Genomic DNA, 27,649 nt, shown 5'->3' with positions numbered 1-27,649 from the left:
TTTCTCCATACAAACGCTCTCGCCTGTTTCCTCTCTGGTTTTTGAAGCTAGATCAATGGTTTTTTCAACACAGACTTTTATTATCAATATCTGTGTCGGACCGTTTTGCTTTTTTTGATATTTTTGTTTTAAAAGGAATTAGAGCCTCTCAAAGTTGGCCAAAACGGCTTAATTGAATTTGCCAGAAAGAAAGGCGTGGTATTCAAAACTGAGATCAACTATCCAAAAAAACGAAACGGTCCGACACAGATAATTTCCTTGTCATTCTGATTTCCAAATTTCGTAACGATTGGTTAAGTTTTGGAGGAGGAAACAGTCGAGAGCGGAACCTCGATTTTTGCAGTTTTTACGCGGGATTTCGCGCCTGAGCTGCAGTTGTCCCTATCGCATCAAATTTAGGGGCGGGGCTAAGTTTTTATATACGTACACTGAAATAAAATGATGGGAAATACTCGACATCTAATGTCGATAATCTAGTGATGTGAAAAGTTATCGATATATACTACGTCGAAATATCGACATACCGTGTTTGACGAACTTTTTAGTTAGAAATACGTCCAAAAAAGACCAGTCTGCTCCGATACCACGGGGATAGAGATGGGCGCTGACGGGTAAATACCGGGAAAATACCCATATCTACCCAATCTACCCGGTATTTACCTGTATCTACCCAAATGAGCGGGTATAAAAAATAATCTATGAAATTAAAGATTATTCTTAATTTACATGACTGAAATATATTTTTCTACTAAAATAAATATATATATTTGACTAACTAATATTGAAATGTTAACAGAGATTCCAAATATTCCATATATCATGTGTAATTTACCACATTCAATTAAAAAGTTGTATTCCCCAGATGTTTTAGGCCCACTAAGTATTCAAATAACTTACTTAACTTAAAACACGGTGGACAGACAAATTCAAATTCATTAGCCAATGAGGTCACAGCTTTGCAAAACGCCAGGTAGGTGCATCCGTATTGAAAGGGTGCAATAAGTCACTTGACCGGTCAGTTACTTTTTTTTATTTTTATTTATGGGATACTTATACTTTAGTTTGTACTTAGCTAAACAAGCGCCACGTCCATGTGTGATTTTAATTAACACTTGCTTTGAATTCGGACTGTAATAATGCCTTCTATGTGACTTCGGCTAGATACTGGACTTCGGCTAGATAAATTAATTTTTATTAAGCAGAAACGTCTGCTAACGATTCTAAACATTTTTATATTAAAGGAAAAAAAAGCCGCCGGAAGCGTAAATTTTTCCATTTTTTCCTTTAATATAAAAATGTTCGGCTAGATAGTAGGCTTTACCAAACAAACAGCAAGTAACATTTTAGTGCTATAATTTTGGTTTTCGACGCTAAAAGCTACTATAGATGTCGTATAAAGGTTTTCGGCGTGACCGCCTGTCGTATAAAAGCCTCCAGTAACACCTTTTAGCTCTATAAGCTTGTACCGCTAAAAGGTGTTATTAGGAAGTGATGTAAACGTTTATGTCACCATTTTATAGAGCCGCTATAGGCCTGGTCTATAACAGGATCAAATATGACTACTATAAGTCTATATTATTGTATAATAGTGTTAGGAATCACTGCTATGCAATCAATTTGCGCTATTAAGGTCCCCGACAAGCCGCTATAGTTGTTGCGTTATACAGCTAAAAGGTGTTATTAGGAAGTGATGTAAACGTTTATATCACCATTTTATAGAGCCGCTATAGGCCTGGTCTATAACAGGATCAAATAAATAAGAACAATATTATTGTATAATAGTGTTAGGAATCACTGTTATGCTATCAATTTGCGCTATTAAGGTTACCAACAAGCCGCTTATAGTATTTTTAGTAGTTGTGTTTTAACAGATTTAAAACCTAACTATACCACTATTTTTGGATATAGTGGCTTTGTAAACACTGCTATAGTATTTAACACTGTATAGTAGTGATATGAATACCATTATAGAGCTATTTTGCTATATAATGAAGTTTTCAGGATACGTTTATATAGCTTTGAAAAGGTTATAGTCGTTTTCTAATGTCTTTTATATCTCATCGCCGTATACGCCACAATGACTCTTTAAATATCACACACCTGTTGAATAATGGTTTCGGTATCTCTTTTAAAACACAATAGCGTTATAGCTGAGTTTACTATATGTTTTATAAACCAAATCAGATATATAAGAGTAGAAAACGATTACTTTTAAATGACAATTTTGACCTTAAAAGGCTGCTTTATGGTGTTTATACATCGTAATTATGAAATCAGGCCAAAGATGCGGTATCTGGTTCCGTACAGTGTTTTTCTAGAAATTAACTTTAAAAATACACATAGCGACCAATTGTAGTTTAGATTTGTCATACTAAAAAGAAAACAACATTTATTAATACTGTTTAAAAGATCTTTCTATAGTAAAACATTGAAAACAAGTATTGTTTTCTATATAAAGAACTTATAAGTTAAACTGGATCATAGTTAAATTCTCATGCAACCCTAATTGAATCCACGATGGCGGGCTTATGGCAGTGAATGCGTATGATAAGTGATATAGTCGAACTATAAAAGCGTATGTTTTACTTCTTGGATCCATAGTAGAAACTATGGTACCAATAATTTTATTGTATTGAATTATATTTATTTATTTTATTCAAAACATGTATAAATCGAGGGCGCATTTAAAATACTCCATTAAACTAATATTCTTTTAATGGTAAAATTTCCATCGCATACCTTTTTGCAGTAATGATGATGATGATGATTCTAATGATGGAAGTATACGAAATCCAAATTATGTTGATTGACACTAAACTTCACAAGTTCACACGCCACTTTTCGTTAAGTTCCTCGTTTAGAACAGTTTTTGTTAAATATTAACACACATTAAATTATTTTAGAAATTTCGCATTAAAAGGGACGGCAACTGCTATTATAGAACAAAATAACCTGTATAACGGAATCTCAAATGCTACTATAGCAAAAATTGATAGGTACTATATATAATAGCGTTACTGTGTCCTCTATGTCAACAAATTAGCACAAGTCATCATTACATCACCATTATAGACCTTAAACGTCACGGATGATACTGCTATAGGCCTATTATATTATTAAATGGCTGCATAATTGCGCCAAATCGGCTCTACAGTACCAATATAGACTATTTATAGGACCATTTAGTGTGATTTAATTTGGTGTCCTCGACCACTATAGGACCAGAAATTGTTACTTGAGAGGAACTATAATAAGCACACAAAATTTCATCCCCATCGGTTCAGCCGTTTAGGAGGAGGAGGTAACTAACACACAAGCATGTCAATGATATTTAACAAATTCCTTATTCAATACAAATACTTCGATATATGTTTATAGAACTATATTAATAAAATATAAATATATTATACAATACCAAGAAAACATTTTTTCACGATTAAATTCAATTTATGACCCATTTTATTACAATATTTATTTATACCCACCCATTAGGGTAGAAAAGGTAAATATCGGGTAGATTGGGTAAATACCCGGTAAATACCCGATATCTACCCCGGGTATTTTCCCGCCGCCCATCTCTACACGGGGACAATGCCGTCCTTGAAACATCGGAGGTTAGTGTACTTAGTGTTTAAAACATAGTAAATACGCGATTAAGTCCCGTTTGCAATTTTAAATATGTGTAAAAATCGTGAAAGTTTGAATCTGTATTATATATTCTGTGGAAATACTAAGTCCATATTTTAGTAAGGTACGTAACAATTGCATACAGGTATAGTTTTATTTTATACATGCATAACTTTTCTCGTCATTGGTTTACTAGTAACAATTATAAAGTTAGGCTTGCAAATTTTTAAGATTATGAATTTTTAAGACTGTCTGTTGCAAGCCTTATGCTGTATTTTACGATAGATTCCACGAATATTAGGCAACTATTTGGTATTCGGTCTTTTCAGCCATTTTGCCGAAAATTTGGTATTCGGTCATCATTGTTTATTTATTACTATTCTGCCGAACACCAATTAGGTAAGTAGTTATATTAGTCATATTATATGTACTTATATACACACAATAAAAACAGACACAATATTAATAATTTGAGTCATGTTTTAAAATATTTAAAAAAACGATGGGCCTTATTTAGTAATACATAGTTTGTTGAGGTTGGTACCAGTACCTGCCCTTAATAAGGCCCAGTGCTTATATTTCTTCTAAGTTTTATCAATCATGCCGTTTTGTATATTTTCTTCGCAGACATAGAATCAAAAATGCCCTAAATAGTGACTTCTCTAAATAAGGCCCATCGCTCGCTTCTTAAGTTTTATAACTTTGTGTAAACATTGTGTCCATGAATTCAATCATCAATTTTTGTGATAAGTCGGTCTGTCGTCTAAAACACATTTATTCAGGACTATGCATTTAGGATATGGTACTCTAAATTAGAGGGGTTCAAGTCTTAACAAGCAATGCGTCAAGGTCAATGTGGTCAAGATAGGCAGACTTTATTTCATATTAAGTTTAAAGGGACAAAATTAGGTACTTAATTAAAGTAGTGTGGGGTAGCCTGCTGTCCTACGGGGCAATAAATATTATAATGTATTGTGTTTATGTGTATGTATGTATGTATAAGCTTTATTGTACATAAAGGAAACAAAAGAGACACAGTTACAGAGTCAGTAATATACAATGTAGGCGGACTTATCCCTTAATGGGATCTCTTCCAGTCAACCTTTGAGGAAATGAGTAGAAGCGAATTAACGATGAGTGACGAATTCAAAAATGTACAACCACTAAAAGAATTAAATGCAAATTTTGTATACACATGGTAACAAATATATACATATACAATTACATTAATACACCAATATATACATATATAATAATATAGTAATAAATAAACAAATACTCATAAAATATATATTTATATAGGTACTTAGACCAAAAAGTATATGGATATTAATTCGAACCACAAAGCAAGACGACAATAAAAAAAAAAATAGATAAAAATTAAAGAAAAAGAAAAAGAGAGAAAAAAAAAAAAACAATCCGATAAAAAAAAAAATTAAGTGTCGGAAAGCCATAGTTTTTTAAGGTTATTCTTGAGTGCTGCTACAGATTGGGATTGCCTCACGGACACCGGTATCTCATTCCACAATTTAGCGGCATAGACAGAAAAGGATTTTCTGTATGTCCGCGTCTTATTGGGTGGAATTGCAAGAGCAAGATTGGCGCTAGATCGCAAACGGTGATTACTGCCAGCAGCCAAGTAACTAAATCTTTCGGAAAGGTAGCGTGGCGAAGACGGATTAAATAAGACATTAAAAAGCAGTGACAGGACATGCACGTCTCGACGACGGCGAATCGGCAGCCAGCCAAGCTGAGATCGGAACTGGGATACGCGATCAAACTTACGCAAACCATAGATGTAACGGATACACAAGTTTTGCAACCGCTCGAGTTTGTCAAGCAACTCCTCACTAAGGTCCAGAAAAGCGATATCACCGTAATCTAACAAAGGAAGCAACAATGACGAAGAAAGTGTTATTTTCGTTTGAAGTGGAAGAAAATTTTGTAAACGCCTCAGCGAGTGGAGAGACGCAAACACTTTATTGCTAACATCAGCGACGTGGGCTGACCAGGACAAAGTTTGATCTATGGTGATACCCAAGTTTTTCACTGTAGCGGAAAATGGGATAATTGTTCCATCAAAAATTACGTTGGGTACCACCATTTCCGACAGTTTGGACACAAAGTGAGGGCCACCGATGACAATCGCCTCCGACTTCAACGCATTCACTTTCAACCCAAACTTGTGAGCCCAGAGACGTATTGACTCAAGGTCGCTGTTGATTTTATTGACAAGATGAGGAAACTCGTCCATGCTAGCCGACGCGTAAATTTGCAAATCATCCGCGTAGAGATGAAAACAACACTTTAAGGATTAAGTAATGCCATTAATAAAAATTGAGAATAGGAGAGGAGAGAGTATCCCTCCCTGGGGAACACCAGCAGACAGATCACACCAATCCGAAATCTTGTCGTCGACCCTGACACGCTGGCGTCTCCCAAAGAGGTAGTTACGGAACCAAGATAAAGCCGTCTGTGACACATTAAAAGTACGAAGAATATGAAGAAGGATATCAAAATCTACTGTATTAAAAGCACTACTGAAGTCCAAAAGTACGAGAAGCGTAAGCTTTTTATTTTCAATATTAAGACGAATGTCATCGGTAACCTTCACCAGAGCCGTGACAGTACTATGCCCGGGACGGAAACCCGACTGAAAGCGATTCAACAACTCATGCCTGTGGAAATATGAGAGAAGGTGGTTATTAACAGTGGTTATGTGTATTGTGTATCATAAGTACTGGGCGTTTGCGGGGTCGCCTTCCACTCTGAGGCCACCACTCAAATACTGGCGCTGTTGATAGCTCATCTTTGAAGATTATATCCGATCCATCTCTATTGCCACAGCGCTACTTCTTGGGTATCGAAGGTTGTGAACATGTGGACACATGGGCGGCATGGGCCTTATTTCATACCTGCATCAAATAAGACCCATAGTTTTTCTGTTTAATAATACTTACTTTTTACTTTTTTACTTACTGCACGAAATTTTTGAACCATTTACACTTATCAAGTTATAAAATGTACATAACATTTCGAAATTTAATAGCCGGGCCTTGTTTGCATTGACATTACATATGCCCTTAGTAGGTAGATGAAATGAGTATTATCAACGTTTTAATTCTGCGGTAGCAAAAATGCTTTGCCGAAAAGTATAAATAAGATCTAAATAATAAAAGTATATAAAGTATCTATACGTTTAAATAGCCTAGGTTTAAATTTAGCTGGCAAATTAGTTAAGCATTTTTATGGTTGGTATGCATGTTGGTAACCACGAAAAAATGCACATTTTATTACATTATGATTATGGTAAGTAATTAAATAATTAAATAAATATTGGGGACACCTTACACAGATCAACTTAGCCCCAAACTAAGCAAAGCTTGTACTATGGGTGCTAGGCGACGATATAGCGCAGGACACCATCGCGAGCGCAGGCTTCTGGCCGAAAGGTGTGGTTTTTCGGCGATTCCGGGGCAACTTGCCGAATCCTACACCGGGGCAAACGATGCAACGGAGCCACGCTGTTACGTCATCGCCAAAATAAATTGTTTAGTTTTAAACTTTATTGTTTGTTTTTTTTTTCATGTTCTTTTTTTTTCTTTTTTGTTATCTAAGTTTCGTGACGCATTGGTTTTACTGTAATGTCATGTAAACATGTTTTTACTAATAAATAAATAAATAATACATACTTAAATAGATAACATACATTATGTATGTATGTCATCTATTTAAGTAGCAATCACGCCTGTATCCCAGAAAGGGGTAGGCAGAACACATGAAACTACTAAAGCTTCAGTGCCACTCTTGGCAAATAAGGGGTTGAAAGAAAACGAAACTGTGACATTGCAGTGACAGGTTGCCAGCCTCTCGCCTACGCCACAATTTAACCCATATCCCATAGATAAATACAAAACCATACTTAAATAGATAAATACATACTTATATACATAGAAAACCTCCATGACTCAGGAACAAATATCTGTGCTCATCACACAAATAAATACCCTTACCGGGATTCGACGAACGACGACGGGAACCGAAGACAACATTAAAATTAGGTAGTTAATTAAAGTACTTTGAAGTAACCTGCTGTTCTACGGGATAAATATTATAATATATATAGGTATCCATATATTTTTGTTCTTTTCCTTCCGGCGACCGTCCTTTGTCACCCATGTTTCACAACTAAAGAGTAAGACGAAATTGACGAGTGAAGATGCTCTGACTGAAACAATTACTTTTCATATTATTAATGTTTACCATTACACACAGAGCACAATCTCATCGGTAAATATTGTCAATTTTACTTTATTTCGACGTGCGTTTATCTTAGCGCTCTTGAATAATACGATTTTGTAAAGAAAATATCTCCTAGATACATACTATCAATTGTGTCGCTTAGTTTCAAACTTGGGTACTTAAATCCATTCTGCTTTAAGATTGAATATATAAAAAAATATATATTAACCTTGTAGCAGAATGGATTTATCCAGGTTTGAAGTTAAGCGACACAATTACGCTTAATTCGGTATGTAAGAAATACCTTATTTTTTGTTAAGTTACTGATGGGCCTTATTTCATAGTTTTCATACATGCAGCAATTTGGGAAAAGTGCACCTACTTAATGCACAATTGCACATGGACCCAATTTTTTGACCCATTTACACTTATCTAATTATAAAATGTACATATAACATTTCGAGACTTTTAACCAGGCCTTATTTGTATGTAGATTACAGATGCCCTTAGTTGGTAGATGAAATGAGTGTTATATACGTTTTAATTCTATGGTAACAGAAATGCTGATATGTAAGTATAAATAAGTTTTAAATAATAAAAATATCAAAAGTATCTATACGTTTAAGTACCGATACCTAGGTTTAAATTTAGCTGGCAAATTAGTTAAGCATTTTTATGGTTGGTCTTTCTGTGCTAAGCCTTGTATTTCTAATGCTAGGTAGGTAATATGTATACACAACCCTAGAAAATTAGAAATATAAGATGCATATGTAGCTTTCCATCTGAAAAAAGTTCCTTATGCTTCATATGCAATAAGATTTTGTTTGGCAGATTTTTTGTTAGAATTCTGCTAAAAAGTTCTAGTTACCTTGGAACATAATCCGGTGTCTGGTAAGTATAATAGGTACCAAATTGTTACCTAGTTAAATTTTCCTACGCTGTCACTTCTGTCAAACATGTGCAAAAAAAAAAGAATAAGATTCACATACATTTTTGGTAGGTAGATACTGTCAACCAATTATGTAGAATCCTAGGCCACTCTAGAACCCTGTCGTATTGACACCGTCCTTTATTTGCTACAGAAGTCAGTTTTACTTTTACTGTGAAAGGGTCTAGATTGGCCTATGACCTAGGATTCAGATTAATTGGTTAATTGTACGTACCTATTACTCCTATAATATGGCTTCTCTTTGAAATCGAAAAGGTTTTAGCTTTTTACATACCGAATAACTTTATTTCGCTAACAATGTGACTATCTTAAAAGAAATCATCTTTTAAGATAATCACATTATGTATAAGATAAGGAATTGTTTCTACCATTCCTTAAAACATTACAAATTTGCATTTTAGTCAAATCAGTACACTTAATATCTTCACGGAGTCCAAAACATTATGCATCAAAAGTCCGAAACTAGACAAATATACATAGAGAGCGCTTGAGCGCGAGTAAGTACTCGCGCCGGCGGCGGACGCGGGTGTGTGCGTGCGCCACGCGCACGCACACAGGGCCTCTCTGTGGGTTCCACCCCCGTCAGCGCGACGGCGATAAAGACCTAAAAATCTCAAATTTGAATTCGTGCTTCGGTATCGTATCCTCTTAAAAGCGGTGGAAGACTTCTCCTGGCATTTGCTTTTGGTTAAATCTCTGTTTTAGCGTTAGCGTTCGATCTCTTAAATAGAGAAAACTCTATCAAAAACAATTCAGGTTATTCAGTGTTGACAAATTCCGGTTACAAACTGTTTTTGATCAGAATGCACGAAACGTACTGATATAAGCTGTCGTATAAATGTGATTTTATGGGTCTTTATCTGCAGCGTCAAAACCACTAAGCCGATTCTGATTTTCATTCAGAATTTGGAGTGGACAGACCGATTCGCGTACGTAGTAGATATACAAAACATGAATAAGATTGTTTATCGGAAGAACAAGTGATTTCATTAGTTAATTCATTACAAAGTTCTGTTATTTTAAGTAAGTTTCTGAAATTTTCCCAATAGGTAGGTACTATACCTATGTTTACTTATATTTTAAGCCTAATGTTGAATCGTTATACCAGAGAAATCATAGGAAGCTGCCTACGATTTCCCCACTCCAGCTGCATCTAATATGAACACATAAATACGAAAGAACTCATGCAACATAACTGTAGTTTACCGAGCTTAAAGCTATCTTACCATAGATTTAGACCAATTATAAACCCATCGCGAACACGGTTACACGCAGCCAAACAAAAAATATCAATCGTACACTTTACATATACACTGTACGCATATTTTCGTTAACACTTTCATATTCCGAACAATTTGCATGCACACTTGTGTGGGACACTGTACTTAAAACAATTAAAGGGGTATTTTCATAATTTGTTGTTCGTTGGGGTTTTTGAAATTTGATTTTGGAACGCGGTAGCGAGTGCGCGTGCGCGCGCCGTCTCGAGTGGACTGACTGCCGGCGAACGGTGTTGCTATAGTGGGGAAAATTTCCCCAAAATAGAACCTGAAACTGGTTGTTTGGAACTGTTTCAATGTGTTATTTATATTTGTGTGTTAGGAAATCAATATGGAAGATAAAAAAAGTTTTTTTAAGCAAATGAATGAATGAATCCATACTAATATTATAAATGGGAAAGTGTGTGTGTCTGTTTGTTTGTCCGTCTTTCACGGCAAAACGGAGCGACGAATAGACGTGATTTTTTAAGTGGAGATAGTTGAAGGGATGGAGAGTGACATAGGCTACTTTTTTTTCTCTTTCTAACGCGATCGAAGTCGCGGGCAAAAGCTAGTATTTTATAAGTAATAATCCTACATGAAGGATTATGAGAGCAATAAAGTCTTTGGGTTCATCATTCTCTTTAGATTACGTCAAGCAAAGATCAGGCCATCACGAATGGCAATGACCAAGAGAAGAGATACTACAGATAGTATTCTCTAGTGGCAGCTATAAAAAAAAATCATTTTTCAAAACAAAAGTTATAAAAATGACTATTAAAATGTATGCTGTTTATACGGAACCCTAAAATTTCAATTCCCCATTTACCACAAAACCAGGTAACGCTTGCTCTCCTGGCAACACCACTCCGCCCGCCATATTGCCGCCCGAGCGGGACAGGCTGTGTTCCCCTCTCGCTCGCCCGGGCGGAATGTGACCCGCTATCAACTTGAAGGCCGCCGCGCGGACGCCTCAATGAAAAGAGCTTAAAGCTTCGATAGGTTATAAGCCAGGCCAAGCAGTGCTAGGATAGGCTAAATATAGGTATTTACTTAAAACGTAAAAAACAAATTACATACTTACATAATCTTCCGTCTGTGTTCCCATAAGGGGTAGGCAGAGCACATGAAAATGCACAAGTTTCAGTGCCATCATAGGAGTTGAAAGAAAACGAAATTGTAAAATTGCAGTGACAGGTTGCCAGTCTTTCGTTTACGCCACAATTTAACCCATATCCCACAGTCGACTTTTACGACACCAACGGCAGCTAAGGGCCGGGATGGTGAAATTATTAACTCTACACCACAAATTAAATTAAAATTAGTATTATTTATTTAAGAATAGAAAACAAAGATGATCAGATTTCCTACATAGTTTCAGACCATCATGATTTGATACAAGACGTCTATCGCAGCTTAGACTTCAACGCGCCGTCGAAAATTATCCATACTAACAATTAATAGTTATTTGTTATACAAGGGGGCAAAGTTGTATTTTAACGCCGAGTGTGGAATTGAAAAACGAGCAAGTGAAAGGATTCGCTCGTGGTTCAACTATAGAATCCTGAACTTGCGAGTTTTTTAACACACGAGAAGTAAAATACATTTGCACCCGAGTGTAACACAAAACTTTTCCCCTCACTATAGCGAGGAAACTACAACGCAAAAAAATGCGTTTATCATCTGCTTCCAGTAGTTTTACAGGTGGTAAATCATCTTTATTACTAGATTCACCTATACCTTTATCAATTTTAAAGCAGTTATTTTGACTTTATTCAAGGTCAAATTACTTTACCCACTAGTGGATAAAATCCGTTTCTACCCGCTGGTATTAAAGGACAAAACACGTGTTTCCGAGCTAGTGAGGGTAAAAATGTATAAATGTGTGTCTGTTTGTTTATCCGTCTTTCACGGCAAAATGGAGCGACCAATTGACGTGATTTTTTAAGTGGAGATAGTTGAAAGGATGGAGAGTGACATAGGCTAATTTTTGTCTCTTTCTACCGCGAGCGAAGCCGCGGGCAAAAGCTAGTAATAAATATAGTCAGACCAGCCGGCCTAGCCTAAATGACAATCGTTGACGCCAGACGCAGAAACGAAACGCAGTCTGGCTCAGTCGCGCCAATACGGAAGAGCGACAGAGATAATGATATTATCGTACGCATTTGTGCATTTGGCTACGTACAGTACCTACGTATACCCAGTCGTCAAGTATGGTGATATGCTTACAGTACAGCGATACGTAAATGTGAAGCGAAACGTGCTTCCAGTTTAGGGGGAGCTTAGTGATAAGAAATTATAAATAAATAAAGAAAGCGGACGGACGGACGGACGGACGGACGGACGGACGGACAGACAGACATGGCGAAACTATCAGGGTTCCTAGTTGGCTACGGAACCCTAAAAGATAAACGTGACTTCGAGGTGACTGTATCAACTTGGTAGTGCTTAGAGTAATCACAGAATAACTGGGCCAACCGGTCAGTCAACACAACATTACGGAATTAAGTAGCCCGTTGGACCCCGCGGCGGGACTGGGAGGCGGTGTCTTGCAGATTACCCTACCTGGACAATTGATGAGGGGATAGGGGGACAAACATATGTATACATAATATCGTATATAAACAGAACTATATCCACCCAGGGGAAAAAAATATTCCTCCCTGGATGTTGAGATTATGAAAAAATAAATAAATAAATATTGGAGACACCTTACACAGATCTACTTAGCCCCAAACAAAGCAAAGCAAAGGTAAACGATGATGTACATACTTAAAGAGATAAATGCATACTTACTCGTATATACATAGAAAACATCCATGACTCAGGAACAAATATCTGTGTTCATCACACAAATACAGAACCCTAATAATTCGATCGATTCTTTCTTTTTTTTTTTGGACATGGAGCCCCTACGTTTTGTTTTCGATTAAGTACCTATAAGGTACAGCGGGGCAAATCTCGACTGGAGGGGCAAATGTAACTAGTCCATTTTTTCCATGTTTTACAATGTTTGCATTATTAAATAGAGTGTCCACCGGTTATATATGGTAGGAGTGTTCAGTGGATACATGTAAAACTCAACATCATAGTGTAATAATGGAAAAAATGAATGAGTGACAATTGCCCCGCAGTACCGTTAGTACCGTATTGTAAAATTTCTAAGTCTGAATAATGGTATGCGTAAATTTGCAACTTTGTATTGCTCTAACTCCTAAATTAGTAGGTTTTTAAAAAGAAACTTAATTCAATTAAATATTATGTAGGGAACAAATCAAATTATTTTATTAAATATATATATATATATATATATATATATATATATATATATATATATATATATATCAAATTCAATCAAATTATTTTATTAAATATATATATATATATATATATATATATATATATATATATATATATATATATTTAAGTAGTAACACTACTCCGGGTTCGATTCCCGGTTTCGCCACCAGTGTTTCGGACTTGATCCCTTTTTCTTTAGTGTATGGTAGTTATTTCAGTTTATAATCTATTTCATACATACATACATACATATCACGCCTGTATCCCATGGAGGGGTAGGCAGAGCACATGAAACTACTCAAGTTTCAGTGCCACTCTTGGCAAATAAGGGGTTGAAAGAAAACGAAACTGTGACATTGCAGTGACAGGTTGCCAGCCTCTCGCCTACGCCACAATTTAACCCATATCCCACAGTCGCCTTCTACGACACCCACGGGAAGAAAGGGGGTGGTGAAATTCTTAACCCGTCACCACACGGGCAATAATAATCTATTTCAGTTTTCAATAAAAGATGCTTACTTTAAAGCAATCATTCATGTTTTTAAATAACGAACTATGGAAGAGTATCTAAGCCCATTTATAATAAAAAAACAATTAGAAAAAAAAATATGACAAAAATAATTACCTTGAAGATGTTTGCTGGATATTGGTTTCCGGATTTATTTCGGTACGATTTGAGATGAGAGAGAATCTTGGGTCAAAGATTGTCACTGAAATGGAAAGTTCTTTGAATAATAAGTATTTCAAATTAATTTCTCCAAACGAGTCTGTCAAACTTCCCAAAGTGTACAGATACAGATACCGGCAATAATTTGGTAGGTACTCAATTGAAGACTGCAAAAAAATGTGACTCGCTCTTGGCTTTAGAAATAAGTCAGACATGCTGCATTTGTGTAACATTTATTAATACTATAATACTATACAGGTGACTATAACATACATACATACATTATACAATCACGCCTGTATCCCATAAAGGGGGTAGGCAGAGCACATGAAACTACTGAAGTCTCAGTGCCACTCTTGGCAATTATGGGGTTAAAATAAAACGAAAATGTGACATTGCAGTGACAGGTTGCCAGCCTCTCGCCAGCACCACAATTTAACCCAAATCAAATCCCACAGTCGACTTCTACGACACCCACGGGAAGGCAGGGGGTGACTATAAGAACGTTGCATTTTCAAGAAGGTAAGAAGTATCCTTCTGCCGCTTATCGGTCATAATAACCCCAACAGAAGCCCAATTTTATTAATGTTATTTCTTTTTTCAGTCGGAACACCATAATTTTATTCTTACCTTCATTTGAGAAACCCAGAAACAGAAGAGGCCATTACTACATACTACATTATACTTCAATGCAGAATACCGCAGACCGCAACCACTGCAATGACATTACTGTCAAATTGTATGACAAGTTCGATCAAAAGTTGATCGAAGGTAAATTTCTAGTTTTCTTTTTCATGCAGTTTTCTCCATGCTATTTCCTACTTGATCAATTTTCATACATTATTTGAGTTTAGATTGGCTTTTCAACGATTGTTATCATGAATAGGCCCCCTATACCATAATCCTGCTCGAGGTTATAAAACCAATCCAAATTACCCTTTGAAATTCCCGCACTAGTGAGTTTACCTTTTTTCTTTTAAATATTTATGAACGAATATAAAACGCCTAACGCTACGAACACAGTTATGTTTAAGTAACTCTAAGAACGTCTTATCGTTGCTAGGCAACTGTCATTTCAGCGTCCACACGCCATGAGTTGCACTATGTTCTATTTACGCTTCTACTATTCAAGTGGTCGTGATATGTGAATAGAAAAGTAGACTGTATATTTCTAGCATAACGTTGTTTTTCCATTTGTAATAAACTCTTATCTTTTTGCATCTTTAAGTAGGACAAACGTCAAAGAACGTCACTTGTTTTTAAATCAAACTGACCGTCGGATCACGGTGTTCAATTAAAGTTTATTTCATTTAGATTTACTGCACATCGGATGTCTCATGACCCAATTGCGGGTCGCAATTACACCCACGTCGTATAATCATGCGATTACAGTGACTTGACTCATTTGGTGAAGGCCCCAGAACAGTTTATTAACATCGAGTAAATTACCAAGGAGGTCAGTATATTATTGATCTCACAAAGACCTTAAATGACTCATTTTGGGTAGAAGTGGGGTTTAAAGTCATTGCTGAGCAAGCAATGATAGTGTGAGGTGCATTCATACTGTTTTTTCTTTTGAAGAAATATGTAAGTGATTTAAAGCAGCTTACTTTTTACTTTTGTATCTGAAAAGCATTTTTCTGGTGTGTTTTAATATGATCATATTGTTATTATTTATTAATCAGGCAGGCAGTTGTAACAACTGATAGTTGCCTGTATCCAACTATACTTTCTTGAGGTGTGTTCTTTAAATTCGTTAAATAGTTATCTAGTCGGTTCTTAAACTGGTTGACATTCAGTGATGAGATCACGTTTTCTGGTAATTTGTTCCCCGTTTTGACCACTCTTTTGCTGAGAAAATGTTTCCGAGGATTGTTTTTAGACAGTTCAGATATTAGTTTGTACTGGTGGGTTCTTGTTGTTTTTACGAATACATACATTTAGAAAAATTGGCTCCATAGTTTTCAAAATCTGTGAAAAAACATATTTACTTATTGTGGTAAATTTTTTTGTTTATATTGTCTGCGGTTACCCACAGTTACTCTTGGAATAAATCTATGTTCTTTACCCAGAATGTAGGATGAGGGACAGGTGGTGATGTATTATAAATTCATTAATATGCAATATTTTCTGTTTCCATAGACTTATTTTAATTTGTTTCATTATGTTTAAAATTTGTGCTGATAGTTCAAATAGTGGATAGTTTTTATTAATCATCATTTTTTATCAAAGTATAAAGCTTTATTTAAAATTAATGTCTTACATAAGAAATCAAATTCCAGACCATGTCTCGACCCCGAGCCTGGCAGCAGCAAGCTCTAGCAGCACAGCGGCGTGACAACGAACTCCGCCGTGCTGAAGAACTCCGGAAGGTGGCTAACTACTTTGAGAGCAACACAAACAGGTCCCGTCACCATGAGCAGTGGACTACTGAAGGGTATTATGAGAAGGCTAAGAAGGAAGCAGAGCTCTTTAGCTCTAGGAAACTAAGAGCTATGTAAGTGTAGTTACATGTTTAATCTCTTTCTATGACCAATCTCCATTTCTATTTATTTCTTTACATACATACATATAATCACACCTGTATCCCATAAAGGGGTAGACAGAGCACATGAATACTAAGTTTCAGTGCCACTCTTGGCAAAAAGGGGCTGAAAGAAATCCAAATTGTGACATTCACTCGCCTACTCCACAATTTAACCCATATCCCACAGTCGACTTCTACAACACCCACCGGAAGAAAGGGGGTGGTGAAATTCATAACCTGGGTTTATTTCTTTCTGTTTGCTATTTGCATCCATCTTCTGACTTTCCTTAAATCACCCAACCATCTAATTCTAAATCATATAGTGCATGCAAACAAGAAAAAAGTGGATTTAATTCATAGAGGTATGGAACACATATCTGATGAATAGATCAGTTGCAGGATTCACCTTGCCCTAAGTTTTTCTCTGTCAGTGATACACTGGTCGAAGTACTTAGAAAAATGTTTAGCACTTCCTTTAAAACTTTTTTCCTACTAAGACTAAACTAGCTCTAGCTACCAAATATTTATTGTATATTTTAATATTTTCCAGACAACTTGAGGAAAGAAGAAAAAAGTTAGAACTCATGTTGTTTCAAGAAAATATGCAGTTCCAACAAGAAATGAAGGCTTTGGCTGCAAAGCCCAAGCTTTATAAAAATGGGTAAGTAATGTATGCAGAGAGAAAACTCATAGTAGAAAAGTGTTAACTTGTTTTTAAAAACAAAAGTAAACTCAAATCATGGTGTTGTGTTAATAGAACTTTTTACTGTTCCGTTCCGTAGTCAACTAGGAATTCGCCATGTGTGTCCGTCCGTCCATCCGCGGAAAATCTCAGTGACAGTTAGCACTAGAAAGCTGAAATTTGGTACCAATATATATATCAATCACGCCAACAACGTGGTAAAATAAAAAGTGGAAAAAAATGTTTTGTTAGGGTACCCCTCCTACATGCAAAGTGGGGACTGATTTTTTTTCAATCCAACCCCAACGTGTGATATATTGTTGGATAGGTATTTAAAACTGAATGGGAATGGGTTAACTAAAATCGTTTTTTGATAAAATTAATATTTTCGGATATAATCGGTCCTAAAGGAAAAAAAATATGCGGGGGGGGGGGCCCTCTAACTTTTGAACCATATGTTTAAAAAATATGAAAAAAAACCACAAAAGTAGAACTTTATAAAGACTTTATAGGAAAATTGTTTTGTACTTGATAGGTTGAGTAGTTTTTGAGAAAAATATGGGAAACTACGGAACTCTACATTGAGCGTGGCTCGACACGCTCTTGGCCGGTTTTTTTAACCTTTTAGTAGACGTTGGAATTGACTTACTTTCGTATTTTATTCAAGGTCATACCTAAACGACGTGCCAACATCGACCCTAAAAGAAATCAACCAGGGCATCATGGACAAGGAAGAACAGTTACGAAGACATGAGGCTGAATTGCGGCTGCACCACGCGTGGCGTCTTCGGCAGCCAGAGTTGCGAGCTGCCACAGCGTATGTTGCCAATGGGAGGCTTAAATCTGCATGGTAAGTTAATGTTAAAAAAAATAATAATCTTGTTAAACAAGAGTCAGAGCACTTGAAGTCTTTTGACTCTACCACAACTTGCCCTGTCGCGCGCGAGTCTATACTTGAAGTCGCGCTTGATGTATGGACTCGCGCGCGTCAAGGCAAGTTGTGCTAAAGGGTCTGATGTATAAACACTTAAAGGCTTACTAGTTCAAGTGAGCCATTTAAACGTCGGTGAGAGCCCGTAATCTACCAGGAGATCATGGATAAGGAGGAGTAGTTGAGACGCGAGGCAGAATTGCGACTGCACCATTGTATGGCGACCAGCCGGAGTTGCGTGCTGCCACAGCGTATGTAGCCAATAGGAGGCTGAAATCTGCATGGTAAGTTAATGTAACAATGATTTATAGAATCTTGTGTAGTAAGAAAGTTGCCTAATGGGAAAAAGCCATAAATAACACTGAGAGGCTTTAATAATGCAAGCAAGTTATCTATAGACAGTCTTCGAGAGCTCTAAATCTACTAGGGCATCATGTATAAAGAAGAGTAGTTGAGACGAGGCGGAACTGCGGTTAAACATGTTGCTAATGGGAGTCTTAAATCTGCATGGTAAGTAAATGTAATAATGTTGTAAAAAAATATCTGCTGTAGTAATAGTTAGCTGACTCCCGGTCCCAAGCAGCTATGTGTTTTTTTACGTTTAAAGTTTTCTTTTAAGTTTTATAAGTGATTTTTCGACTTCCCTATGGTAACTAAAGTAAGAAAATGGAAGCTACCAATTTTATTTTCAGGACACAACAAATAGTGGAGAAGGAGATAGCAAGAAAGAAGGAGGAAGAAGAAACCTTGAAGATACTTCAGGAAAGAGATGAGGCGTTGAGAAAACAGATAGAGAAAGAAGAAGAACGGTTAAAAGAAAAGGAGATGCAAATGAGGGTAAATAACATGACTTATTTTAGCCAATAAACTCGTCCATCTTTGACCTGTCGGCCCTGTTCCAATAAAAAATATTTGAATTTTATTGAACTGGAGTATGTACTAAGTTAAAGTGTTATGTTATTATTATGTTGATCTTGGACATCAAAAGTATGTACTTATGCCTTTAGTGCTATATGTATATTTTTCTACTCCCGTACTGTTATTCATGACTTACAAGGTCGTGCATAGAACTTTAAAACCCTACATAAAAGATGTCAGGACAAGTCTATCTAGTCTATACACCATTTAGTAGCAGTAGCACGATATAGCTGCTGTTCAGTAAATACATTGCTACCAACTTAACAAACCAATCACTTCATCGTAGAAAATTAAAATATTGTATGAAATGGTTATGTTGCCAACCTTATTATGTCAGATAAAGCTTTGGACATCAAAAATATGTACTTGTGCCTTTCTGTGCTATATGTATATATACATGTATAGCATGTAAATGTAACGAGAACCATTTACTGTAATTCGTCTTAAATGTCCAGGTGATACTGATAAACTTTTATTTACTATGGGATCAACTAGAAATCACGAAAATATCTTCTGACAGTTTCATAGGTAGTTTTATTTTATAAAGTATTTCAAAATATGGGAGAGTAGAAAAAATATTTTATTTCGCGTTTTGGGTGTTGGTCCCATAGTAAAAAATGCTCGTGGCGTCTTTATTAACAAATATTAACGGCTTCGCCTCAAATTGTAAATGGTTTTTTGACGTTGATTTACCATCACCAGTTGCATAAAATACTATAGTATCACCCTAGAGGAATACGTAAGGAAAGAATTGTAACTCTATACATCAGTAAATGCTAGTTATTTGTAGTGACATCTAGCGTCATCCACGCGTCAATCACGCGTCAACTAGCGTAAATTATCAGTACTGCTACTTGTCAATAGATGTCGCGACGAACAAAAAGTCTAATGTTCAACAATGTTTAGCTAATATTATAATAGTATTCATCAGTACTCTGTTTTCAATTCCTTCTGCTTGTAATATAAGTTGTAAACTGTTGGCAACTAGTATCGAGTAGTGGTACTGATAATTTATGCTATTTGACGCGTGATTGACGCTAGATATCACTACACTATTCATCATCATTGTGATGCACGGAGTTACAACTTTTTCTTTAACGTATTCCTATATGGTATCACCCAAATTCATCATTTTTTTTATACTACGTCGGTAGCAAGCAAGCATACGGTCCGCCTGATGGAAAGCGGTTACCGTAACCTATGGACGCATGCAACTCAAAGAGTGTCACATGCGCGTTGCCACCCCATTAGAAACTTGTACACTCCCCTTTGCTGTGTTAATTATAAGTACACAGCAAAAAGGAGTGCACAAGTTCAAAGGAGGGTTTGGGTTGCCGACGACTCAAAGGACAGTAGACGGAACAAATGAGTTCCGTAAGTCCTCCCGTCGTCAGCACCCCGCACCCTCGTTGAGCTCTGGCAGCTTTACTCACCGGCAGGAACACAACACTATGAGTAGGGTCTAGTGCTATTTGGCTGCGGTTTTCTGTAAGGCGGAGGTACTTCCCCAGTTGGGCTCTGCTCTAGATTCGAGCGAGACGATATCCGCTGTGCTGTGCCTTACCACACAAAGCGGAATATCATTCGCTATGCCCTACCTCCTAGATCATAATTTATTTGTATAATCCTGACATCTCTGACTACAAGACCGATGATAAATTGATAAAAATCTGCCTAAGTATGCCGTCGTGGCTGGTTGGCTGAAGAACTTAAAGGCACGGCGTGATACTTAGACGACGCGGGTTCGATGATAGTCCTGGGGTCGAGACGTCTGCTTTGCTTTTTCTTCGTATAGGAAATTTATTTCACTTTGAGTAAAAATTTGTATGTTATACCTACATTTTCATGATTATTTGTTTTTCCTTTCAGGAGCTCCGTGGAAGCTTAGAAGGTCAAATCGCCGAGCTAAGCGAGAAAGAGACAATCGTCAAACGCCTACAAAGAGAAGAAGAAAGGGAACTCCTTATCCTAGACGAGCTAAAGTTCATATCGAGCGAGCGGGACAGAGAATTGACTCGACTCGTGGCAGAAAGGGACGCAACTATAGTGAATATGGGGCTACATAAGTATAAGTTGAAGAAGAAAGTTATATCGGTGTTGGAGGAAATTGAGTTGGATTTGCAAATGGTGGAGAAGTTGAAGAAGGCTGTTTTGAAAGTAAGTAACCTTGTTAATTCGATCGTTAAGTTTACATTTAAGTGAGTAAGGGCTGGTTGTACCAAACCGTCCGTCACCGTTAAAGCATTCGTTAAATTTGATTCTATGGGAAGTTCCATAGACATCTGCTGCGTGACGATGATGTGTCTGTCAAATGTGGTTGATGCAACTGGCCCTAAGTGACGTAAAGTTTCTTGTGCTTTAGAGCATAAAATAAAGCTGGCTATTTGCCATACAAACTTCCGCTGGCGGCCGCCATCAGGCATAGTCCAATCTAGTTTAGTACAGTTTTTCCTTTGTATTGCAAAATAGGGTAATAAAACCTAAAATGTTTAATATTTTATGAATTTTCCACTGTAATCGAAGTTAGAAGTATAGTAGGTATGAGTAGCGGCTTGTGAAAATGTCTGCTAGGCAACACCAAAGCAAAAAGAAAACTACCTTAACATTAGGTACTTTACTGGTAATCAATTTTAGGCAAGCCGGTGGGAATCGGCTTGTATGGACCAGCCGCTGTTGGTAGGTATACGAATCTGGCATACCTAAATATTGCATTTCATCTGAGTCAATTTATTGGTCCGCACGCGAGGTCGCTTAACGCTCTAGTTAAAATACTTAGGTATACATAAAGTAGGTAAAGTATAATTTTGGCACTCACGAGTCGCAAGAAGAATTGATATAAATAAAGCATCCCAGAACTTTAGTCTTCTAGTCATCATCATCCGTTATCCCGGCATTTGCCACGGCTCATGGGAGCCTGGGGTCCGCTTTTGACAACTAAACCGAACCCACGACCCCACGACCTCCGGAACGAAAGTCGCACGTACTTACCGCTAAAGCATACTAGTAGAACAGTATAATAAAGAGTACTATCGTACAGTATGGCCGCTTCCCGCTGAAAGTACGGGGTGGGCTCTTAGTTACCTCACAGTTACCGCCTGTCAAAAACGCGAAAAGTCAACCTGTCATATCTCCGCGTTCACCTACACAAGCTTAGAATGTGTGCTAGGAACGCGCCTCTTTCATATAATTGATCGCCAGTGTCCGAGATGTGCTAGTAGCCAGCGCTTTTAGTATGCTTTATGTATTAAAAAAAACGCAAATTTCGTTTACAGGAAATAGAATCCATCGAAGACAGAAGATCGAGCTACAAGCGCGTCTTAGACGCAGCATTAGAAGAGTTGCACGAGTATCGCGAGCGCGAGCGAACGAGACAGAAGAACATTGACGCTATGTACGACGGCGAAGCGAGGCAGCTGAGCGAGAAACAAGATAAGGTATCTATCTAGTTTTTTAAGTTTTTAGAGCTAAAAACATTAAAGTACAGAAAGTAGTAAGTATATTTCTTGTAAAGTCTAAACTTCAAAGGGTCATCTGTACTGAAATACGCATACACACGTGCGAAAAGAAAATTCCCCGAACCCTCCTTAGAACTTGTACCCTCTTTTTTGCTGTGTACTTAACACAGCAAACGGGAGTGTACAAGTTTCTAATGGGGTGGCAACGCGCATGTGACACTGTTTGAGTTGCAGGCGTCCATAGGTTACGGTGACCGCTTTACACCAGGCGGGCCGTATGCTTGTTTGCCACCGACGTAGTATAAAAAAAAAATATTGTCGGATTGCAGTTCTACTACTGCGGGCGGATCATACTCACCCCCTTATCCATAAACGTTCACTAAAGTTATCAAACCGATAAAGTTCGTTTGTCCCTTTCTAACACACCGATACGTCGGAAAGGGACAAACGAACTTTATCGGCTTTATAACTTTAGTGAACGTTTATGAATAACGTAAGTGTATAAACTTTATCGCATTGGTGCGTCCACAGAACTTAATTTAGATAGAAGAAACAAATTCATATATTTGTATAGGGGCCGAGCGTGTCAAATTTTGTACTGAAGTTGATTCTTGCCTGTAATTTTAAATATGTCTCAGGCTCTTGATTGTTCATAATTTTTGTGTTGATGCAATTGAATATCACGTAACGAGGCATTTTTTATGTTTTGGTTGACTTCAACTTACAAAAATTGACGCCCAAAAGCTGCAAGCTGCGAGTAAAGACGGACAACTCAGTGGATTTCACTGAGTTCATTTGACACGCTAAGTAGATACGTTTGCTTGATCTATGGTATATATGACATCTGTGGGTGCGTCCCTATCACACTTACAAATAGTGTGAAAAGGACGGCCTGACTTTACATCGTTTATCACGCGACTGTGCTTGCCTGCCTGTACTTAACTGCCTTTGATAATATTAATATTATTAAACCAAAATTCATACTGATTATTTACTATTTTGCCTTACAGCTCTGGGCTAAAGAGCGTGAAGGCCCGCGCTCTCCTCATGAGCGATGTCCTCTCCACCCTAAGAAGACAAGTAGAAGAAAAAGTAGAAGCGAGCAGGATGCAGCAACGGGCTAACGTGAAAGAGAGAGAGATCCTGGAGCAGATGGAGAGCTTCCATCACGAGGTGAAGACCAGGGAGAGAGACGCTCAGGTAAGATCCCCTAATAAGACAAGTAGAAGAAAAAGTAGAAGCCAGCAGGATGCAGCAACGGGCTAACGTGAAAGAGAGAGAGCAGATCCTGGAGCAGATGGAGAGCTTCCATCACGAGGTGAAGACCAGGGAGAGAGACGCTCAGGTAAGATCCCCTAATAAGACAAGTAGAAGAAAAAGTAGAAGCCAGCAGGATGCAGCAGCGGGCTAACGTGAAAGAGAGAGAGCAGATCCTGGAGCAGATGGAGAGCTTCCATCACGAGGTGAAGTCCAGGGAGAGAGACGCTCAGGTAAGATCCCCTAATAAGACAAGTAGAAGAAAAAGTAGAAGCCAGCAGGATGCAGCAGCGGGCTAACGTGAAAGAGAGAGAGAGATCCTGGAGCAGATGGAGAGCTTCCATCACGAGGTGAAGTCCAGGGAGAGAGACGCTCAGGTAAGATCCCCTAATAAGACCCATTATTCAATCAGTCAATCAATCAATCAATTTTTTTTTTTGCAGATAAAACATAATACAATGCATTCTAACATAGTTGTATTTATTCATATACCTTTTGTCCACAGTTAAAGAACGCAGCCTACTCAACGATATCAGCTCTCCAATCCCAGCTGAAAGGCCTCAATGTGCAGAAGCAGAAGTTAGAAGAAGCAGCCGAGAAAGAAGCAGAACTTCGCGAAGCTAGCGCGAACGAGAGAAAACTTAGGACGGAGATCGCTAGGATTAACAGGGACAGGACTGAACAGGCTTGGGCGTAAGGTAGATCAATTTATAAACTAGTGAGTATATAGAAGAAAATGGGATTAAGAGTTCAGAAGTAAGAAGCAGCGGAGAAGGAGACAGAACTTCGCGAAGCTAGCGCGAATGAGAGAAAACTTAGGACGGATAGCGCTAGGATTAACAGGGACAGGACTGAACAGGCTTGGGCGTAAGGTAGATCAATTTATAAACTAGTGAGTATATAGAAGAAAATAGGATTAAGAGTTCAGAAGTAAGAAGCAGCGGAGAAGGAGACAGAACTTCGCGAAGCTAGCGCGAATGAGAGAAAACTTAGGACGGATAGCGCTAGGATTAACAGGGACAGGACTGAACAGGCTTGGGCGTAAGGTAGATCAATTTATAAACTAGTGAGTATATAGAAGAAAATGGGATTAAGAGTGCAGAAGTAAGAAGCAGCGGAGAAGGAGACAGAACTTCGCGAAGCTAGCGCGAATGAGAGAAAACTTAGGACGGATATCGCTAGGATTAACAGGGACAGGACTGAACAGGCTTGGGCGTCGATCAATTTATAGACTAGTGAGTATATAGAAGGAAGTGGGATTAAGAGCAGAAGAAGAAACAGCAGATAACGAAACAGAACGCGAATTAGAGAAAACTGATGACTGAGATCGTTAAGAGGCTAAGCAATCTTAACAGGCCAGCTTGCGTAGCCGAATGTACAAACACTCACGATAATATCTCTTTCGTAGCTATCTATCTTTATCGCTCTTGCGTATTGGCGCGACAGAGCCAGACTACCTTTCGCGGCGTTTCGTTTCGCGTCGCAGAAATGCCATTCGGCTACGGGGCCTGGCCGTAAGGTAGATCAATTTATAATCTAAAGAGTATATAGTAGGAAGTAAGTAAAAGCGTGCCGGAGCAAAATATAGAAGTTGTCAACATGTCCGCCCCATTCATCCGTTTTAGTTTAGTAATCACTAATCACTTATCTCAAGTTTCAAACTTGGTGCAGCGTGGGATCTCACCATGGGTCTTTTCGGATTTAAAATAAATATATGTATTTTAGGACACTATTACACAGGTTAACTAAGCCTCAATAAGGACTCAGATAGGCTTGAAACGACAATATCTATGTATGTATAATATAATATAAAAATATTTCAATACATGCAAAACATCAATTTACTATCACTCAGGAACATAACAAATTATCTGTGTTCATAACACAAGTAAATGCCCTTACCGGGATATGAACCCAGAACTGTCTGCTTAGCCGTGATTGTCGTGATAGCCGTATCGAGTGTAATTATGTATTTGGTGATGCGGAGTGGCGGCATCAAACTGTCATATGACTTCTTGTGACATTTTAAATCGGGATGCAATTTTTTAATATGACCATAGATTAAATATAAGAAGATCATACCATCCTACACATTAAAATCGGACCGCCTAAGAACGCGCATACACTACACCACACATAAATGGCGCCACAAAAAATGCCTTGTTGCCATGGATTATTTGTAGATGGCGTTAAGTGTCACTTTCGAGCCATAAATCTATGTTAAATGTGACACTTAACGCCATCTACAAGTGTAATCGAAAGCTAAAAGACATTTTTTTGTGGCGCCATCTATGTGTGGTGTAGTGTATGCGCGTTCTTAGGCGGTCGCATTTTAATGTATGGGATGGTATGTTCTCATCAGGGAGCGTACTTTTCGTGCCGATGACATCAATTTGACGTCACGCTCCATATAGGGCGATCACAAATTGTTTTATTGTTAATTATTAATCATTAGTCATCAATCATTTGAAGTTATGAATTTCTTTGCATGGTAATGAATGCAAGGAGGATGGTGTGCTTTACGTTAGAGAGACATTCTCTTTTCTACGTATGTATTGTAATGTGTTGTTAACAATACTATTTAATTCAATTTATTTATAAAAACAAATCAAATAATTTTATTCACGTTTCACATTTCAAGTAGGTATTATTTATGCCACATGTAAATAGACTACTGTATTTGAAGTAATTTGTATAGGGGCTGTCCATAAATTACGTCATCGATTTTTTCAGATTTTAGACCCCCCCCCCTATAATCATCCTATCGTCATATCTTAATGACCCCCCCCCCCTTCTCCCAAAATTGACGTCATTGTCATTACCAGTTTGACAAAATAAAACATTGCAGATTTGAGAAAAATAGGGTATTATATGATTAAAACACTTAGTTATAGAATCATCTTTTATTATTTTTACTTTGGCAATAATCATTGATATAATATAACTACTTATAATATAATATAAATACATAGTATAAAACAAAGTCGCTTTCGCTGTCTGTCCCTATGTATGCTTAGATCTTTAAAACTACGCAACGGATTTTGATGCGGTTTTTTTAAATAGATAGACTGATTCTTAAAGAAGGTTTATATGTATAATACATTTAAGTACCACGGGCGAAGCCGGGGCGGGCAGCTAGTATTATATGTAATATTATTGTTAGAGTATTTTATCTGTAGTTATTACTGTATTTGTGTACATCTATGTTGCATTACTTATGTATGTTTATTATGAGTTATTTTAGTATTGTATGCGCCTTAGCCGCCTCTCAAGTCTCACTTACTAGGTGTGCTGGAAGAAATTTCTTTTTAGAAATAATCTTTTTGTACGTGAAAAATAAACAAATAAGAATGACGTCAATTTCGAAACACCCCCCCCCCCCCCCCCATCTATCATTTACCGTCATCCGCAGACCAAACCCCCCCTAATTTAGAATGACGTAATTTATGGACGGCCCCATACGATTAAAATGATTGACGACTAATGATTAATAATTTACAATAAAACTATTTGGGATCATCCTATACGGAGCGTGACGTCAGATTAATGTCATCGGCATGAAAAGTACGCTCCCTGGTTCTTATATTTAATCTGTGGTATGACATTTGTCGATGTTCGAGTGTAACATTATTTAAGCTACCAAGCATGACTGATACATACTGTATTAGACCTGGAAATGAGGGATAAAATAAGTGAAAAAAGTAATAAAATGAAAATGACTTTTAAACATTATTAAAGTGTATTTTTTTGTGTGTGGTGATGAGTGTGTGCGTGTATGTGTTAAACTGTGCCTTTGTATTCATTTGAATCGCTCGCAAAACTTCTAGAGACTTAT

The 27,649-nt window shown here is 37.4% G+C and overlaps 2 protein-coding genes across 2 annotated transcripts in view; one reads left to right on the top strand and one right to left on the bottom strand.

Moving 5' to 3' along the window:
- Positions 1 to 10,285, bottom strand: part of LOC125236270 (tetratricopeptide repeat protein 28) — a 178,448-nt gene extending 168,163 nt beyond the window's left edge. Inside the window, 1 exon segment of the mRNA XM_048142985.1 lies at positions 10,045 to 10,285. The gene's annotated coding sequence lies outside the window, so the exon portion shown is untranslated.
- Positions 10,286 to 15,349: 5,064 nt separating this feature from the next.
- Positions 15,350 to 24,715, top strand: LOC125236494 (trichoplein keratin filament-binding protein-like). Its single transcript, XM_048143314.1, is given in 10 exon segments — positions 15,350 to 15,500; positions 16,327 to 16,541; positions 17,122 to 17,232; positions 17,921 to 18,103; positions 18,877 to 19,021; positions 20,972 to 21,259; positions 22,375 to 22,536; positions 23,568 to 23,588; positions 23,590 to 23,757; positions 24,320 to 24,715. Coding segments are annotated over 9 exon segments (1,482 nt in total). The 5' UTR covers positions 15,350 to 15,500; positions 16,327 to 16,329; the 3' UTR covers positions 24,512 to 24,715.
- The last annotated feature ends 2,934 nt before the right edge of the window (positions 24,716 to 27,649 follow it).

This window comes from Leguminivora glycinivorella, chromosome 19, assembly GCF_023078275.1.
Source record: "Leguminivora glycinivorella isolate SPB_JAAS2020 chromosome 19, LegGlyc_1.1, whole genome shotgun sequence".
Lineage (NCBI taxonomy): Eukaryota > Metazoa > Arthropoda > Insecta > Lepidoptera > Tortricidae > Leguminivora > Leguminivora glycinivorella.
The sequence above is the reverse complement of the archived record's forward strand: the minus strand, read 5'-3'. Positions and strand labels throughout refer to the sequence as shown.